Below are 19,360 nucleotides of genomic sequence, written 5' to 3' on the forward strand. Positions count from 1 at the left end.
ACTACCTTCAATTCCACCACCACCAAAACCACCACCAATACCACCACCACCAATACCACCACCAATACCACCACCACCCCCAATTCCACCAATACCAACAAAACTACCACCACCAATACCACCAATACCACCACCACCAATACCAATACCACCACCTCAGTGCCTCTCGCTCACAAATAATAGCAGGGGCACTGTACGAGGCCAGAGCTGCAGCCAAGACCATCCCTCCCTAACTCCATGCCTATCATAAAGCACAGCCTGCCCTGCATCAGGAGGTGAAGCCACGGCCCTACTACAGCTGGAGTATTTTTTATTAGGCCAAAGATCACAATGAAATTACGCAATGCCACACTGCACACTCAAATCACAGACGGCAAGAAATAGCCCCTCTCCTCCAGCTGTTCCTCCTCAGCCATGACATTATCATCACAGAGCAAAAGGTGGTGGGGCGCTTTGTTAGTGTTTATAGCTCGTATTTGATGTGTTAGAAGGTGGTTCTGACACTGTGGGCCGCCCAGATTTTTTTGCTTTTTGATCACCTAATTGTTGAGCTTTTACTGTGGGGGAGCCTCATAAGTTGGGACTCGCCCACAGTGAACTCAGGAAGTAAGAGACTGCATGGGGATTTTACTGGTGTCCCCCTGGCTTGACCAGGCCACTGCGCAGCAGCTGGAGTAAGGGACACCGGGCTGGTTACATGCAGACACATGTGTACATGCGTGTGCACACGTGTACGGGCTGCGCAGGGGAGATTCCTAGCGTGCGCAATCCAGGAGCAGCTACAAAGTGAATGGTGTGGCAGGACGTATGCAGTGTTGGGTGGTGACATGGAATAGGCTTTATACACTGGAAAGAAACATGCCAGGGAAAGTCAGTGTGTCCTACTGTTTTTTTACTTCATTATTCCCCTATGGGAATGTGGAGCCCATGGGCTAGATTAACTTCCGTTAGGCCTACAGATTCCAGACATGCACTTAAGTCCACTGTAGCGGATGTGAAAATAAGTATTCTGCAGAGTCCAAAGTCATATTTGTACTGCATTTGGGTCATCCAGATCTGTCATATTTCTCTGAGCCAGCCATGACCAGACCCAGGCTGAGGGCTGACCTCGAGCTGGATGGATTGATAACCTTTCTTCCACAAGCTAGGGCCTTCTCTCCACAGAGAGAAGATGGGTGGGGCTACAGGCTCATCCATTAGCAGCTGTCACTGGGTGCCAGGCACCAGGCTTCACCAAGGAGGGAAAGCAGCGTGGGGGGAAGGGGCTTCAGAGACTTGTAGCCAGAGACCCTGGATGACGCCATTTTGAACAAGCCCAGAGGCTGGACAAGAAGGAGGGAGCAGGGGCAGGGAAGTGATGTGTCGCTGTTTGATAGGACCAACAGAGACTTCCTCAGAGAAGAGAGGCCCAGGAGGAGAGCCAGGTGAAAGGCTGGCGCACGGAGCCAGTGAAGACCGCTCCCTGCAGAATGCACCCTCTTGGAGACCCGGAGGGCAAAGGAGAGTGCTCCCAGTGGCTGGGGGGCACCACCAGGAGCAAGAGGACATGAAAATGGAGAAGATCGGACCCCTGGGGGCTGAGATATGCCCCCAGAAGGTACGCAACCTTTGACCTTTGGTGGGACCGACGACGAAGCACGTGGGGCTCCGCCGCTGGTCTTGAAACTACCGCCGGGGTGGGTCAGGTCCCGGGGGCTGCCCCCCAAGGAAAGAAAGTCGGGTGCGCCGTCGCGCACCCCGTGAAGGTACACCCGCGGGGTGCCAGAAGCCCACCCTGGCCCCTGCCGAAAAATGAAGACGGGGAGTGCTGTTGCGCTCCCCGTGAAGGTGGCCCTAGGCGGGGCGCCAGGAGCCCAGCCTGGCCCCCACCGATGCGGAAGGAGGGGGAGCGCCGTCGCACCCCCCGAAGATGTTCAGGGGCCCGGGACCCCATCCCTGGGCCCCGAGTATGGAGGAGGTGGGGGAAGTGCCGTCGTACTCCCCCCGAAGAACCGCTCCAGAGCAGACGCTGCGTGTCTGCCCGCATGAGCGGGCAGACGTTTAGAGTTTTGCCGGCCCCTGCCTCAGCACGCGAGGGTCCTCGCCGGGCGGGGAACAGGTTGGGGCAGCCGGGGGTGGGGTCCCCGGGCTGCCCTCCATCGGAGGAGGGGGGTCACCCTCACTTGTGAAAAGGTGTTGGGAGGAGCTTCTGGAAACACGCAGTCTTCCCCCCAGCACGAAGAGAAAAGTCACCCTAAGTTTCCTTGGGATTTGAAAGAAATAACCCCTCAAGGGATCAGCCAGTATTTTAACTCCTCTTGGGTTGGAACTTTCGTTCTACAGCTGGAGGAGGGTTGAGAAGTGCATAATGGAGTGAAGGGCTGAGTAGGGGATGTCTAGAGAAGGGCATCCCCTGGAAGTGAAGAGATGTAATTGCACCAGAAATGCTTTTACTAGTGTTATTTCTTTTAGTGGAACTGAAGGTCACATGTGTAATGTGGAGTACTTGTGTGAGGTGATGTCATAAGCAAAGTGGGGTTATGTTGCCAGACATTCCTCCTAGGGTGTCTGGCTGTATATGAGTAATCCTATGATTTTATCTGTGATGCCTTTAGGGGCTGCAATTGCAATGCATTCTAGTGATCATGTATTCTTGCTGCTGCGCTTAGGTGAAGAACCCAGACTGCTACCCTTAAGATATAGAGGTGCATACTTTATGGTCAGTAGGACATGCTCAGTCAGGGTTATATGTCACCAAGGCAGGGTTACCTATTTTAAATGCTTGTGGAGATAATGGCGGGGGGGGGTCGCCACTGGGATGATGCTAGTGCGCCGGGCCCTCGCCCCAGGCTATGTTCAACCAACTGCATTGGGGCATTGGGGCAAGATGATGTGCATACATGGGAGTGGTGGTACTAGACCCCACCCCCCCCTGCGGGAGGGGTGGAGATGTTATGCAATGTCACGAAGTAATTCCAACAGATTGTGTATTTTTGTAAATTGGTGCATAGTATTGAGTAGTGTGTGTGTTTAATAAATGTACTCTTACTTTTATAAAGCACAGTACAGACTGGACAATCAATTATTGAGTGTTATTTTTGCACACCTGCAAATGGCGATTACTAGTCCACACCACCTCCCTTGAGTAAGCCTCAGACTGCTCTGCAACGCTACCCTCTGAGAGTCAGGCGCTACAATTGGGTATTTGGTTCCCAGTGAAGGACAAATGTAGTCATGTTATTTGTGCAGGCCTCACAGATACTGCCTCGTTTTCCAACATGACGTAACTCTCATTTCACATTTTGTGTCTGTGAAATTTACAACACTTACACATCTTCTTCACTGCACTGTTTATCACTACTTTGAATATGTTGCAGGCCAGTCTCTTCCTCTGATATTTGCAATCTAACAAGCGGTCGAGAAGGCCTGTTTATTGCAATGCAATAGGTCTCGTATTTGCGAGAGTTTAAGCTATTAGTATTGTAAATGACAATGCCTTTTATTTATTTTTAAAACCCAAAACATAAATTAACGGCATTGTCATTTACAATGCCAATAGCTCAAAGTCGTGTGAATGTGAGACCTCTTGCGTTGCAAATGCTTGTTACACATGTTAATGCTGTATGGGCAAAGGTATCACCTCGTTAATATGAGTTTAACACCTAAATATAGCAATCACCAACTGAAACTGACAAAAGGTCTGCCACTGCTGGCAACACGTGTTTTAATTTATCATTTCTGTAGTGTAAACAATGCTAAATACAAGATTTAAGGTACACGTATTACAGACAAGTGCATGCAATACACCATAAATAACACTGCATGTAGAATAAAAACAAACCATATCAGCAAGTACCTAATGAAAATCTATACAAACTGTAGTTAGTAAAGCAAAAGAAAAAGTGCAAATACTTTCAAAGTGCAAAATAAAGCAATCACCAGTCCAGCAATATACAAAAATCAAGCATGTTTTGTAAAACAATCCAACTTTCTTCTTGCATCAAGGTGAAAATACTTTCAAAGTGCATGGTAAAAACAAGTCCAGCAGCTTCCCTTCAAAGGACTAGCCAGAACCACCAAACTGGGCCTTAGTTCATAACAAACAGAGGCCTCAGACCTCAGTGTTTCAACACTGGCGGTATTTACAATTTACTAAGAGTATAGGCACGCCTGCTAAATTACAGATTCACCATTGCCTCCAAATGGCTCTATCGTCACGTGTGACACCGCCAGCCAGGCCTGGATTTTAAGCCAACAGCGCCATGCATTCTGGGAGTTGTGCTGTGACCATCTAAGTAAGGGGTTAAATATTCCAGCATGCAAAGTGTTGTTGGATAAAAGCTACAAATGGACACGACATGGTGCCAATGCCACTTGGCAGCTATGATTTATACAAGCGCAAGGGGATGTTTAATTTCCTCAACACATGCTGCAGAAGTCTGGCGTCAAATAGCAAACACGTTGTGCGGAGAACCCAGAAACGTGCTGTGTTTAGCCCCCGTGTATGGACCTGAGGTGTCATTCTCTAAGAGACCCAGTGGTAAAAGCCCACAGTTGTCTCTAATGCATGTTAGTGCCAGGCAGTGGTCGAAGTGGGGGAAAAAAAGTGGTAGATCAACTGTGGGAGGAGAATCAGAGGGCAGGAATAACCAATGGATTGGGTCAGTGGGCGGAGTGAGAGGTGTGGCAGAAAGACCAAAATATCAGAATTTTTAGCATTCGTTTCCCATTTCACTAACCGGTTACAGCTTATTACATTATTTAATTTAACCAATAGATACACATGTTTATTTAAGGTTAAATATGTGTTATTGACATTAAAATACATTCACAAAGTGGGATACATTTCCAATCACTGAATGTCCCAAATATCTTTAAAAGTGGAATCGCAAGCCATTTGTCTCCCAGCCATGGAGTTTCTGTCATCAGCACTTCTCCTCCCTTTTTCCACAAGAGCAGTTGAAATGAAATGAAATGAAATAGCATTTATAAAGCGCATGGTTACCCGAAGGGAGCTCAGCGCTAGGGCAGAGACCGCACTAAGCTGTGGCAATCAATTAGGGAAAATCCAGGTTTTGAGCCTCCTGCAGAAGACGGTGTGGTCTGGCTCTTTACGTAGCTGAAGCGGCAAGGAGTTCCAGAGTTTAGCGGCGTTGTAAGAGAAGAGCCGGCCGCCACTTCTGGACCTCTTGATTCTGGGAACAGACGCCAGGTGGAGGTCATTTGAACGTAACCGCCTGTTGGCTTGGTAGGGCTGGACAAAGGTAGAAATGATATCCGGTCCTACACCCCCTAGCATCTTATGAGTGGTGCAGAGGGCTTTAAAGTGGACTCTATCCTGAATAGAAAGCCAATGTAAAGACCTAAGTGCAGCTTTGGCTGACTGGCGGCTTGGAGTACCCTCAAGAATCCTTGCGGCACAATTTTGCATGATTTGAAGTTTCTTAAAGACCGCACAGGGAGCACTGAGATAAAGAGCGTTACCATAGTCCAGGCGGGATAAGACAAGTGCCTGGACCACGAGCTTTCTTGCTTGAGGGGGTAGCAAAGGCAACACTTTACGCAGCAGTCTTAGAATACCGAAGTAGGAGGCAACAACTTTCCGTGTTTGGGTTTAAATCCTAAGCTCAGAATCAAGCCAGAAACCCAAACGCTTTATTTCGGATTTGGGGATAGGCACAGGGCCCATACATGCTGGCCAGATAGAGGAAACCTCGAGTGGGGAGGAATTACCGAGCAAAATAAGCTCGGTCTTATCACCGTTCAGTTTTAGATGGGAATGGCACATCCACCTCATCACCTCCTCGAGACATGGGCCAAGACAAGTAGGGGAATTGCTTTTGTAGTTAAATGCCACCACTAATTGAGTGTCGTCAGCATATGTAATTATATGCACCCCAAAGGGTAGAACAATGTCTGCGAGAGAAGCCATGTAAACCATAAAGAGAGTGGGACTCAGGGACGACCCCTGAGGCACTCCACAATAAAGGGGCCTAGGGCTTGAAATGGCCTCGCCCTCGAAGACCTGGAAGGATCTACCCTCGAGGAAAGAGCACAGCCAATTCAGGGCTGTTCCTGTCACACCCAGATCTTTGAGTCGATGCATTAGGATACAGTGATTAACCATATCAAATGCCGCGCTGAGATCTAACAATATCACGGCTCGAGAACCACCTGCATCAAGAATCCTTCTAGAGTCTTCGGCAACTGCCAGTAAGGCTGTTTCAGTACCTTGAGAGGGGTGAAACCCAGTTTGGGATGGATGCAGGAGTTTTCCAGCTTCAAGATGCCTAGAGAGAGAGTTCAAACATGAATGGCAAAATATCCTAGTTTGCAAATGTTTTCCACATAACTATGGCTTTGCCATATTTGCCACATAATACATCATCTGCTGCATAATCTGACGATTTTAACTAATAAATTGTTTTTAGCTCAAACACATCAAAAGTTACTCAAAAATGTGACTTGTGCTGCTGTGAAGTGAAAGGCCCTTTGCAAAGGTTGACTGGTTACCTTTCTCATTGCTGCAGTTGTATGTTCCACTAGTACTACTAAGGAAAAATCTTTGCAGAGACTGTTAGCATGTGTAAAACGTTCAAAATAATAAAGTATCGGAAAATTTACAGCACCACTAATACCAGTGTAGGGTATCAGAGCACTTTGCATCACACATATTACACAGAGACAATCATTCATATGTGTGTAAATCACTGTTTAGAAAATGTTACATAAGACAAAGGATTACAAGGTGTAGGAGTCACATGACAACAACCATACTAGTAGGCAGCATAGTTTAATAGTGATTGGTCTGCAGAATTAAAAACATAATATCATGGTTAGGGGTTCTCTTTAATAATCAGAATTGATTTCTACCCAAATGAACCCTGTTTTGCAACATTAGGATAATCGAAGACTGGGGAAAAAACATAACGCTCTAACTTATACCTTGGAGTTTGCATGCAACTCTTACATGACAGTTAATATCTCACTGTTCTATGTTAGGATTTTAACTTATTAACTGCAAGTAACAATAGGGTCTCTCTGACAAAAGCAGTAACCCACTGACCTATTCGTAATATGTGCACTTTGTGATATGCATGGCACATGTTCTGAGCAGCATGCACATTACACCTCTGCCATTCCTCAAACCTTCCACTAGACAAAACACCATCTCTCTCGACTAAGAACATTAATCACTGGAGTTATCAAGACATTTTTATTGTTGCCCAAAAATGTTGGAGGCCAGGCAGGAGGCAGCAAGTGCTTTTAAAACCATAATATACTTACAAACACGACGCTCCCACCTGAAGTTAGCGCCCGGTGTGGTCGTACTGCCTTAGAGCCACCCTGCTCAAGGGTCCTGTGACCTCAGTGACAGAGTCACTGCCACTCTATGGTGTGCTGCTTCATAGGTCTGTCCCCAAGACTGGAGTTGAACTTCATGGATAGTGGTGGACAGGTCTTCAAGGTTAATCCACACTTGCCACCGCTAGGGTCCACCTGCTGGTGCTAAGACACCAGGGCTTTTAAGATCTTGCGGCGCCTTCTAAGGTGTAGCACAGGAATGTGCTCCCTCAGGAGAGTGGTCTGGGAGCCTGGTCATTAAGGAGGAACCTGGTTCACCAGTTCCACTTCAGCAGCTCTGACCATAGCGCCACATCCTCTCCCCCACTGAACACCATACTGCCCCACTTAGAGAAACCTGCACTGACCCGCTATAAACACCTGGATGTGACTCAATTCTAATTACGCACTAGACAAGAGCAATATGCTGCCTAAAAAAAATTAACAACATCCTAGAAAAAGCAAACACTCATAGGGAATGCAAGATTAAGTAAAGCATGTGAAATGTAAGCAGGAACAACATGGTTACCTTTTTCCTTTTACACTCATTATTCTGAAATTAGTGAGTGCTTTTGCGTGAAATGGTAAGGCCATGACTACAGGGCCCGGAAGGGACCCGTTTCAGTGCCCATTGCTTATATTCTTTCAAAACATAGGCAGTATGGTTTAAAAAGACCACATTCATAAACACACAGTCGCTGTACACATTTTGTTTTCCAATTCACCCATCAAGCAGGTATTTCAGTACCTCCTGGCAAGGTGCACTTTCCCACACAGGGAAAACAATGTTGTTTAAAGAGAGAGAAGAAAACAAAAGAATCACTTCACTGGCAAACACTGTAAAGTGGCGCTAATGTGTTTAGGTGTAAATAAATCAATCTGGACACCTTGCAACCACTCTGTCTTGCTTTAATTAGTTATTTATTTTTTACATTTGGAATGTTTTATTTCTCTCCACCCAGAGGCTGCACTTGTGTCAGAAAAAGTTTCCAGCAAAAATGTTATTCTTTTTTGGATCCATTTCACAGGGGAGCAAATAAACGAAAGGAGGAAAGAGAGGGTAATATCTGTTTCTTGAAGTCTCGGTTTTCACTAACTGAGGAGCGAGACAGAATGAGAGGGAAGACTCGGAGGCTTAGATGCCGTCACCGTGGTGTGCGCGCACAGTTTAATTTATGGGGACTTGGGGAGGCTGAAGAGGCTTGCTTGCAGGTGCAGCCGTCTCCCTCCCCTTAGAGTGAGGGGGCCCCTGGAGCGTGGGGGCTCCCCCGCAACGCGGGGGCTGCGGGGGCATGTCTTACGCCCGTGCTCTATGCGTAGAACTACTGTCTGTATAAATAAGCAGATCCGCACGAGCCACAGGAGCCAAGCGCCCATCGCTCTGTGTATGAAGGCCGAGGTCGTGACACTTGGCTGCACTTGCAGGTCCGCAAGCGATCAGCGGAGCAGATTCACATTTGAGGAACATTTGAATGTTTAAGGGGAGCATGAAAAGAGTAGCTACAACTTAAAGGCACATGGGCACTAGGGGAAGAGGATTTGGTAGGTGGGACGATTATCAGGGTCTCAGGAATTCAGAAATTCTGGGTATGATGGATAACAGGGCTCATTGGAACTGAGGCATGAAGGGTCCTAGCTAACATTACTTTGTTGAAAAGAGTTAGAGAGTCCCTTTCCGTGGTTGGGCGACTGCATGGGAATGCAGTACAGCACTGAACATCCAGTGGTTAGAACGGGCAAGTCACAGATGCCCCTCACTAGCCCTCGGGATGCTCAGCAGGTGATGGACTAGTAGTTTGATGTTTAATTGGAAGTGTGATATGTTTAAGTAATTCCATTGACTTCTCACGACTAACAGTTTCACATTTGTCCCCCAGGAGGAAGAACTATGATGATGGCGAGCTTTCCCACGAACCCCACCTACCTCAACTCCTCCTTCTTCAACAGCACCCTGGCGCTGCCGCCTCCAAAGGGACCAGGCGCCTCACCAACGCTGGGCATTACCATCCTCTCCGCGGCACTGCTTGTCGGCCTTCCTGGCAATTTGTTCATCATATGGACCATCCTGGCCATCATGAAGAAGCGCACTGTCACCTGCCTCCTGATTCTGCACCTGGCTGTGGCCGACACGATCGTGCTACTCACAGCACCACTCTTTATCCAGCTTCTGGCCACAGGCTACTGGGCCTTCGGGGCTGCCATCTGCAAGATCTGCCACTACGTCGGCTGCCTGAGCATGTATGCCAGCATCTTTCTCATTGCCTCTATGAGCCTGGACCGTTTTCTTGCTGTGGCCAAGCCCTATGTGTCACAGAAGGTACGCACCAAAGTGGTGGTCATGGCGATCATAATAGGCATCTGGATTCTGTCGTTTGCGTTGGCCATACCAATGCCCTTTTATAGGGTGATTTTCTCCAACCCAGCCAATGGTTCGACAGTCTGCATCCCATCCCATAGCAGTTCCAAACACATCATTTTCCAGTACCTCTTCGAGACGCTATTTGGCTTCATTATTCCCTATTCAGCCATTCTTACCAGTTACATCTATATCTGCTTGCGGTTAAAAAGTGCTCAGTTCCAGCGAAAACGTAAGACTGGGCGCCTCATCACTATTATTATGGTGACATTTGCCGTTTTCTGGCTTCCCTACCATGTTATCAACGTTATTCAAGTCCTTGGAAACATGGCATCAGGCCCATCCAGTGACAGCCTGAAAGAAGCGGCCAAGAAGGGTCGTCCCACCGTTACAGCACTGGCTTTCCTGAGCAGCAGTGTCAACCCCATCCTCTATGCCTTCGCCGGCAGCTCCTTCATCAAGTCCGCTGGGTTGGGGTTCATGGCCAAGCTCTTCGAAGGCACGGCCTCTGAGACCTCCAGTATCCGGAAGGCATCCCTGGCTTTCCAGCGGCAGCGCAGCAGGAATGATTCTGTGGAGATGGAGAAAATGGAAGTCAATCCAGGAAGCAGAAGCACTTCTACAGCCATGTCACGTTGAACCAAGGGAGAAGGTACGTTCTGGATTTGGCTAACATTACAGATGCCTCACCCTCCTCAAGCTGTATTAAACTAAAGGGTTACTACACCTCTAAGCACAGTACATTTAAGAGAAGAGTGAACAGAGGGAATTTCAGTATCATGTTTGTTTGCACCACCATAATACACTGCTCAGTGCTAGAAAAGCGTTTTTCGAGCACTCTACCAATTTGCGTTTTTTTGTTCCATTGCTGCAGTGCCAGCCACATGTCTGACTGAACTCTGTGGAATGATGGAAACCTTTTATCACACCATGAACCTGGGATTGCAATTTACAGCTCTGCTGAGCCATCTATCGGAAATCATGTATAATGCACAGCCTGAGATGGCGGATTATATTTAGTGAGAATGAAGAAAACCCAATACCAGACTCAGTATCAGAACCCTCCTGGTGAACTTCAATGACTTCTTGCATATTTCTTTGTCTACCACTGCCTTCATTGGATCCTGCATTCCCAGGAATATTCTAGAGGGTTCCATCCTAGAGAGACCTAAGCAAAGAAAGCTTTGCATAGTGGACTGTGGGGAAAGGAATGTCCTCCAAGAAGCTGGTGCCTTCATTCATAGACCTTCATCTCCGCAGTAAGCAACAAAGGAAGGATGCAACTTATACAACATGTATATAGGACACAGGACCTGAAATCATCACAGCTTATATCCTAGAACTGATTAGTCTCTGTAGCACATTTAAAGAGGGAATGGGACATGGGAATTATACACTGTGCATCAAAAAGACACAATGCATCAGCATCTGTACAAAATGTATATAGAAAATGAAGCGTTAGATAGTCTATACACTCTTGGCACTTACACCACTGGTCCCTGTAAACACTTTTTTAAACAATGGAGTACGAGATTTATACACAATGTGCCTTGGGACTCACTTCATCAATACCTGTAAAAAACAGGCATGGGATATATATAGAATGCACTGCCTGTGACTCACTTCAGAAGTGCGTGTACTGCTGCTGTCGAGGGCCTGGGAATAGGAATATATATATATATATAGGATACACCCAGGGGGTAGGTAGTGCATTCTTTATGAAATGCACTTCCAGGACTCCCCTCACCAATGCAAGTATTATATTTATATACGAGGCAAGGACAACATACTTCTATTGGTTGTGATTTTTCACACACAGCTGACCGGATGTATTGTGAACCACAACTATCAATCTTAGCCTATGATATTAGCTATCACTCTCACAAATGTACCCTTCTACAATCTACAATGGACACTATAATCATTCATTTCAATAGCAAGGTCCAACCCAACTTCATTATTCATTTCAAACCCCATTCTTACACCATTACTCCCAAATCAGCCTTTTCTATAATTTAACCCAACCCTGCTTCAGTAACTCAGCCAAATCTCCAGTCGCATCTGCAATCCCACTTTAGCCTCAATTTTAGTGTCAACGTTCCTCGCATCCAACGGTTCACTTCCCTCTAGTCCTTGGTCTAACCTTGATTTCTTCCATAGCAACATCTCTCTTCTACGCCACCCTATAGTCAGACTCTATCTTGTCCTTAACCAAATTCTCGGTCTTATCCTGATTTGCACATTTCCTGTACATGTTACCTTTCAATCTACGCTCCATTTCTATACCATACATGTCTGCTCTCCATTTTCTATTTTACTCACCAATTGCACTAGCATTCTTATATCTTTTCACACTTCCTATTTTACACTTTAAATTTAAATACTCAGTAAAATACAATTAATCAGGTCTTTAATATCAGAATGTATCCATGAGTATCAGGTTTACCCCCCAACCTAGCCCTCTATGTAAGCTATAATCTGATATTAACAGTAAATTAACCTCATCTCCTTCTCATTTTATCTCCAATCCCATTCTCGTTTTTTCATTAAATGCTCCACATAAGTATCATGCTAAGTGCCAACCTCAAAGCCCTCCTTTTATCCCCTTTTATACTTTCCTCCGTAATTAACGCCTACACGAAAATATCATTCCTTATCTCAACCAATATCTCATACAATCTCATCAATATTACCCAATGCTAAATCTCCACACTTACCACAATATGCACTTGATGCCCAATCACACTTTCATTAGCAGCATTAGTCTCAATCCCAATCCCAAAGTTTAGCTCCATCTTTCTGAAACACAAATTTTCCTTACTTGTGCTTACATTTGAAAGCATAATCTAATTTTCAAACTTAAGTTAAATCCTCTCTCTTCTACGTGCACCTTGTTAAGTAAATTAATATCCCTAGTAAGAAACATCACTTTTTAATATTCAATAGCTTCATTAGCATGTTTCGCAAAAGTACAGAAAAAGAAAAGAGATCAGCATAGCTTCCATATAATGCTTACCATGGTTTACCTTGAAAAAAACAAGTATCCTAGGTCCCACCAAACAAGGATGATAAGTTAGTTTACGCGAAACCACAAGGGGTAAGGGCAAACCTGCTTTGAAACCTCAGCTAGCATTTATGAACATTTACTCTATGCTAGCCTAAAGACTGACAGCAGAGGGGGACTTTTGACATATTTTAGGCAATTAAAATACTAAATTCCCCAAAATTTCGGTGGTGACAACCACTTTATATACCACCATCAAAATCTATAAACCTATCAGTGAGGGTTCTGAACTGTAAATGCTTGTCCGGACCAAGCTCTGCCTCAGCATTAGGCAATAATTCCTTCCATAATGGAACATAACCCATATCTCATTCACAACACTACTGTGGTGAAAGCTATGATACCATCAACCATCATTTTAATCATCCTACAGCTCTGAACATTCTTGGCACTAACCTTTTCCTTCTCACTCTTAAACTTCACAATTCAGAAAACTTACAACTCAGTCTGAACCTTCATATAATTCTCAAACTCAATTTCACTCTCAATTCTAATTTCACTTCAAACCTACATTTCATATATCCCAATTTCAATTCCAGTCTTAATCTCATGGTCATCATCCAGCTCCCTCTTTTCACTCTAATCTGAGCCTCCAGATTGAATTCTCTGTCTCATATTTAACTACAATCTCGTTGTCAACATTTACATCACTGCCCTCCATCTTTCTCTCTCTCTCTCTCTCTCTCTCTCTCTCTCTCTCTCTCTCTCTATCTATCTAACTTCTAGCTACTAGCTCACTCTCAACCTCTGTATTTCTCTACATCTCATTGTTGCTTTCAACCATATCTCACTCTCAGCCCTACATTTTAGTCTCAATCTCCATCGCACTCAAATTCAATTTATATCCTAATTTATATCCTACTCAGTTTCATTTTCCATCGAACTCTTCTAATCTTCAGGTTCAGCACCAAGCTCGTTGTCAAAATAATTTTCATCTCGATCTGGTTAATCCTATTGATTTTACTTCCGATCCTCTTTCACCTCTATATGGGCCAATTTAGCATCCTTTTATCAGGGCACAGCATCATATCCACCAATATGCAGGTGATATCAAGCTTAGCCCAGGGGTCACTTCATGTAGAAGAAAATCTATAATATCAGATCTTGTCCTTCCCAGATAAAGTAATCAATGCATTTATGTATACATTTTCAGCTTATTTCCTGGGTGTCAGGCCCAATTATTGGCCTCTGTAGGATGCCAGCATTCTTACAGCTCAAACAAAAAAGTCAGAATTCTTATTGAACTTTAGACAAGGGAAGCTCTCTTTCCTATCCAAGACTGAATCTCCCAATTGTCAGCAAATTGCTTTGTTTCCAAGATGTCAGCCTCTTCCAAATCCTTAGGTTTAGTACTGGAAGCTCAAGTGACCATGCTGCAAGACTGCACCCTATTACCATCACATGCTCTTCTAAGCTAAGCTGTGTATTCCTCTTGACTGTGTAAGCTCTGCTCTCTCATTTGATTGTCCTTATGTTGGTGAACTGTGTTAAAACTTTGCTGGCGGGGCTGCCTGAAACTACAGTTGCATCTTTTACACCCACAATCTGCAGCTAACCTTATCCATGGTGAAAAGACATGTTACCACATGAATCCCTTTTCCTATTTCTTCGCCATTGTCACCCTATGGTTGTTTGCAAGTCCTTTAAGACCTCCTATGGCTCATGCAGCACAAACTCCCTAACTGCATCTTTTCAGAGGGCAAACTCAAAATCACAGTGGAATCTGAAGAACCAGGATCCTTGGTGCCCCACAATGATATAAACTCAAAGATATTGTCTCTTACCTGGCTGCAGGGCCTCATAGACTGTTGTTTTCATATTACGTTGTACACATGCTGTGCTCCTATAGTCTGTTACACCCTTTCCATCTCCCACTTGTCATCCTGATATGAAATAATATTCACACATTTTCCCTGTAATGTCTTTTTGTTTCCACGTGAGCACTATGTGGTTAGGTGCTTTACAAATACATTCAATAAATTAAAAATAGCAAAGCTTTAATCCCATCCTCAGCCTCATCCTCTCTATGTGACATTTACAAACCTGATCTTCACCACATCTCCAGTCCTGTACTTTGGAATTGGCTTATTCATAGCTCGAGCCCCTCTTCTGACCTCCAAGTCGATGCTTTCAGTCCATTTTCTATTGACTGCTCACCTAATTTTTCAGTCCCATCTTCATACCCCAGACCCATTCTTAAACACAGTTTGAGCTTTAACCCCCAGCCTCATCTTTAGCTCCAAGTCCAATGCTCACACTATGGCCCCATCCTTAGCCACTTCCCACAGTTAATACCCAGCCAGTTTGAACTATTATTACCACCCTAGTCTAGTCCTTAGGCCTAATTCTACCTGTAACCCTAGACCCACCCTCAGCCAGATTCCATACTCATCGCCATTCTCATCCTACTCTCTCTCCTTCTAGTACCCGATCCCTTCCGCTCCAGTCCATCGCTCATCCCATCTTCAGCCGCAGGTTGCATCCTCTGTCGTGAGTTCAGCTTCTCCTGAGGCACAGTCCCTTGCATCATCTTTACACCAAGTTTAATTCTCAGTTCCAATCCCCTTCTAAGCAATGCCCCTCTCAAAGCAGTCTCATTATCAGTCCCAGGCCAATTGTAAGCCTCTGCCCAATTCTCAATCCTATTTTCAATGCTCCGTGCCCTACCTAGACCTAGTCCAATTATCCTTAGTCACATGCCTGTTCCTTGCCACACACCCCTCTCAGACTCATCATTAGTCTAATCCCTCTTCAGCCCTATCTCATATGGTCCATGTTCAACTCCCACCATCAGTTTTTTCCAGAACATAAGGCCAGATCTTGGCCTAATTCCATTCCTCAGATCTAGACCTCCGACCGATCACGCACAATGTGTTTGTAAAATGTATAATTTTGCAAAATATTGTTTGAATTTTCCAATTGGTGAGAAATAAAGTTCACTTTGTTAAAAATGAAAGAACAGAAAGTTCAAGCATTACTAGCTACATACAAAATATTGTTGCTCTTTAAAGGCGATATTGGCCGTACTGCCTATTAATTCACTTTTTTGAAGGAGAAGTAAACTGTAATCATTATACTGATAATAATCTTAGGGTGCGTGCCAATTTTCCCAATGAAATCAGACTGAGAATGGTAATGGAGCCATGTGTTAGGTAATCTCCAATCTGTTTGTTCAATCTGAACTTTACACCAGATGACTGTATTTTACATTGATATATTGTAAGGTTTTTATCTGAGCAATAACCTTGATTATTATCACGTAATGCATCCTGTGGAGGGTGCTCACCACCCACGTGCAGTGGCGCATGATCTACGTGAAGCAAGTTTAGATGAGAAGAGTCAGGACTGGCGGATCTCAAGTGTTAGGTCCTGCCCCCTAAAGCTGACTAAAAAAAGTTCAGGAGCTCATGAAGCCTGGACTTGGAAGGTTTGACCTTCCCAAAAGTTCCTGCCTTAACCAATCTTAGTTGCATGCCCAATCCTAGTCCATCCTCAGTCTAAGTGACATCTGTAGCAAAAGCTCTGTTAAAATGTGAAATCTGATTCTCTTGTTTTTTGATTAAGCTATGCCTCATCCATTTCTCACCCCTGCTCTGCTTTCAGCCTGGCTCTATCCTTGACACCGCATCTGTATAAACATGAGTAAAGAATCTAGATTGGGGTATTGTAGGCTGTGTATACATACAGAGTCAGCGCAAAAGAACAGCTGGCGTCTGCACGGGGTTTTTCAGACAGTGGTAAAGCCTCAAGTAAAGTTTGATCAGATAGCATATCTTGTTGTGCAGCTTCAGGACGCGACAGTTACACAAGGCACCAAGGCTGTTGATTCTTACCGATTGTTTCATTTGTGTGTTCTTCCCAAAGCTCTATTTACCTCTGGGCGTCCCTTGTTTATGATCTTTGCTATAAAAACCCATGTAACCATCGTTTGGTGTGCTCTCTCCTTGAGTATCTCTATGGTGCTTGTCGGACGGAGCCCCATTCATGAATGCTAATTAAATGACCTATGGTTTGTACTTCACTCCAGTGTCGATTCCTCCTTACTTGTTAAGAACCCATGGACTAAAAGGTGACCCTGCACCAGTGGGTTGTTAAGAAACCACTTTCACAAATTGGCGCCCAGACGTGGGGCTCCATCAAGGGCTTGCAGTCGGACCAGGGGAGAAGATCGGGTCAGTAAGACAAACTTCGCTGAGGGGCGCCCCACATGAAGAGACTAGTGTTGCTCGTGGTCCAAGGTGATTTTTCAGCTCTCCAACTCTGATCTTCCTGGCGGAGGCTGGCCTTGACTAGGGCCCTCGGATGGTCATTCTTTTGGATCTGGGAGGATCGACAGGTGGAAGTTGAAGACTACACAGAAGGTAAATCTGTATTGAACCGGTTCATTTGGATAGAATTTGTTTTGTATTTGCCTTGGCATTTGTTTGGTATCCGTTCGGAATCTGCTTGGAATTTTGGAATTTAGATACTCTTTTGGAACTTGTTATTTATTTTGACTAACATTCTTTCTTACAGGTAATGTGAAAATATTTTTTATTTCTCTCTGTTTATAAGTTTTTTATATCTTATATAACATATATGCCTGTAATTAGCACTCTTTGGAAGTTTTGTTGTTGCTGCTGCGATAAGCACAGCATTTTGGAAGCAAGTCAGCCGGCGCCACCACAAGGTACGCTGATTTTTGAGATGTACATCAAATATGGTATTTGTCCCATCATGTATAATGCATTGTGGAATATACAAAAGGGGATCCCCAGTTGCAATGGACATTAGAGGGAACAAATGGACCCTCCCAAACTCAAGGATCTAGAGAAACAATTGTTTTTAAAGAAAGTTAGGCCAGCCATGTTTGACAGTTTGCATATGTGGAGGAAAGAAGTGAAGAAGCGGCAGCTCAAGGCAGAGAAGGTACTAAGGAACCAGGAAAGGAAAGGAAGACAGAGTATCAGAAGTATAAGGAATTGAAGGATAAGGAAGTTCATGAGAAAAAGGAATGTTTAGATAGAGAGCATAGATTATTAATATCTAAGGGATATATAGTTAGACCGACAGTAGCAGTTCAGGTCCACCAAGAGGATGTGGATTCAGACATTGATGGACTATTGATCGAATTACCCCCACCCCCATATGTACCCTTAACACCTCTTCCCCCTGGACCACCAAATGTCGTTCCCCCTGTACCTCCGGTTCCACCTCCTTTGCCTGTGGTTGTCCAGCTCCCTATTTTCCAACCAGTACCGGTACATCCTCTACCCCTCCACCCAGGCCACTGCGCCCGCATCCCAGGCCACTGCGCCCCCATCCCAGGCTACTGCACCCGAAATGACTGATGATCCTGTACTTTCTGTATCTGTCCTGACCCCTCAAATTCTTCATTCTACTGTACCTCAATCACATCAGGATGCGATAAGATTGATGGAATTAAATTGGTTGAGTGATCTAGAAATGGAGGTAGGAGAAGTCGGGTCTGGTGGCTCTGTGGACTAATGCATCCACTGCAGGGACCTGTGTTTGACCTCATGGTCACAGGTTCAAATCCCGGCGGGTCTGCTCAGCCTTTCATCCATTTGAGGTTGATAAAATGAGTACCATTGAGTTGGGTAACAATATACATCTGTTATTTCAGCGCCAAGATACCCCGTTGCTGGGGTGAACGTGTGCTTTACAAATACACCTGTTATGTAATGTTATGTTATAAATAAGCTTTCTCATCAACTTATGGTCTAATGGGAGATGACTACAGGACAGAATGTCCCTGATGATGTTAGAGCTATTAATCAACAGTGTCAGATAGGAGCCTTCCCTGTAAGTAGGCTTAACACTGCCATAGCACTGATAATTGGACATCGTAATTAACTCTCTTCCTCTCCTCGAATAAGACCTATGAGGGAAGCTGCGCAACAGTTCATTCCTGGAAGAGGGAATGCAGATAATGATGACCCTATTAATCCTGATGCTAGAGCCCTTTTTTTGTATAGTTGGATATGTACGCCCTGGAAAAGGACGGATGTACTCACTTTAAAAGCCTCCTTACCAGACATACGGAAAAATCCTAGAGGATTTTATGATGATGTAGGGCAGTCTTGCATCATGACCTTAGCAGATATTGATATGTTTTTTGGTATGATCCTGCCACCAGATATGTGGCAACTTACCCGGAAACAGGATCATGCTGTTGACTTGGGAGGAGACTGGGCTGCCATAGTAGCAGCCGATAGGGATAGGAAGCCTGGTAAGAAACCTAGTCAGCTCATACTGGAACTTCCTGGAAACATACTCACTTATATAAAAACAATGGTTCCAGTCAGGAAAATAGATTGGGCACTTCTCACTGCTTGTAAAGAAAAACAGGGAGAGACTGTACCTGATTTCTTTACTCACTTTGAGGAAGTGTTCCAGGTGCACATTTATTTGTAGATCGATTTATGGGAAATTTACTTCCTGAGATATTGTTTCGCCTAAAAAATTCTGAGAGTACATGGGCTTCAGTAACCCCAAAAGCTATATTAGATATGGCTCAGTATTCTCAGAAGCAGGTGACCACTGAGCAGGAACGAAAAGAAGGAAAACTAAAATAATTGAAAACTAAGGTAATGATGGTCCAGGCCTATGGACCT

The 19,360-nt window shown here is 44.8% G+C and overlaps 1 protein-coding gene across 1 annotated transcript in view; it reads left to right on the forward strand.

Annotated features, from left to right (window-relative positions):
- Window positions 1-16,764, forward strand: part of LOC146871810 (leukotriene B4 receptor 1-like) — a 293,853-nt gene extending 277,089 nt beyond the window's left edge. Inside the window, exon 2 of the mRNA XM_085651598.1 lies at window positions 9,201-16,764. Within this exon, the coding sequence (XP_085507724.1) occupies window positions 9,201-10,318 (1,118 nt within the window). The 3' untranslated portion in view covers window positions 10,319-16,764. The remainder of the gene's footprint in view (window positions 1-9,200) is intronic.
- The last annotated feature ends 2,596 nt before the right edge of the window (window positions 16,765-19,360 follow it).

Source organism: Triturus cristatus, chromosome 1_1 (assembly GCF_964204655.1).
Source record: "Triturus cristatus chromosome 1_1, aTriCri1.1, whole genome shotgun sequence".
NCBI lineage: Eukaryota > Metazoa > Chordata > Amphibia > Caudata > Salamandridae > Triturus > Triturus cristatus.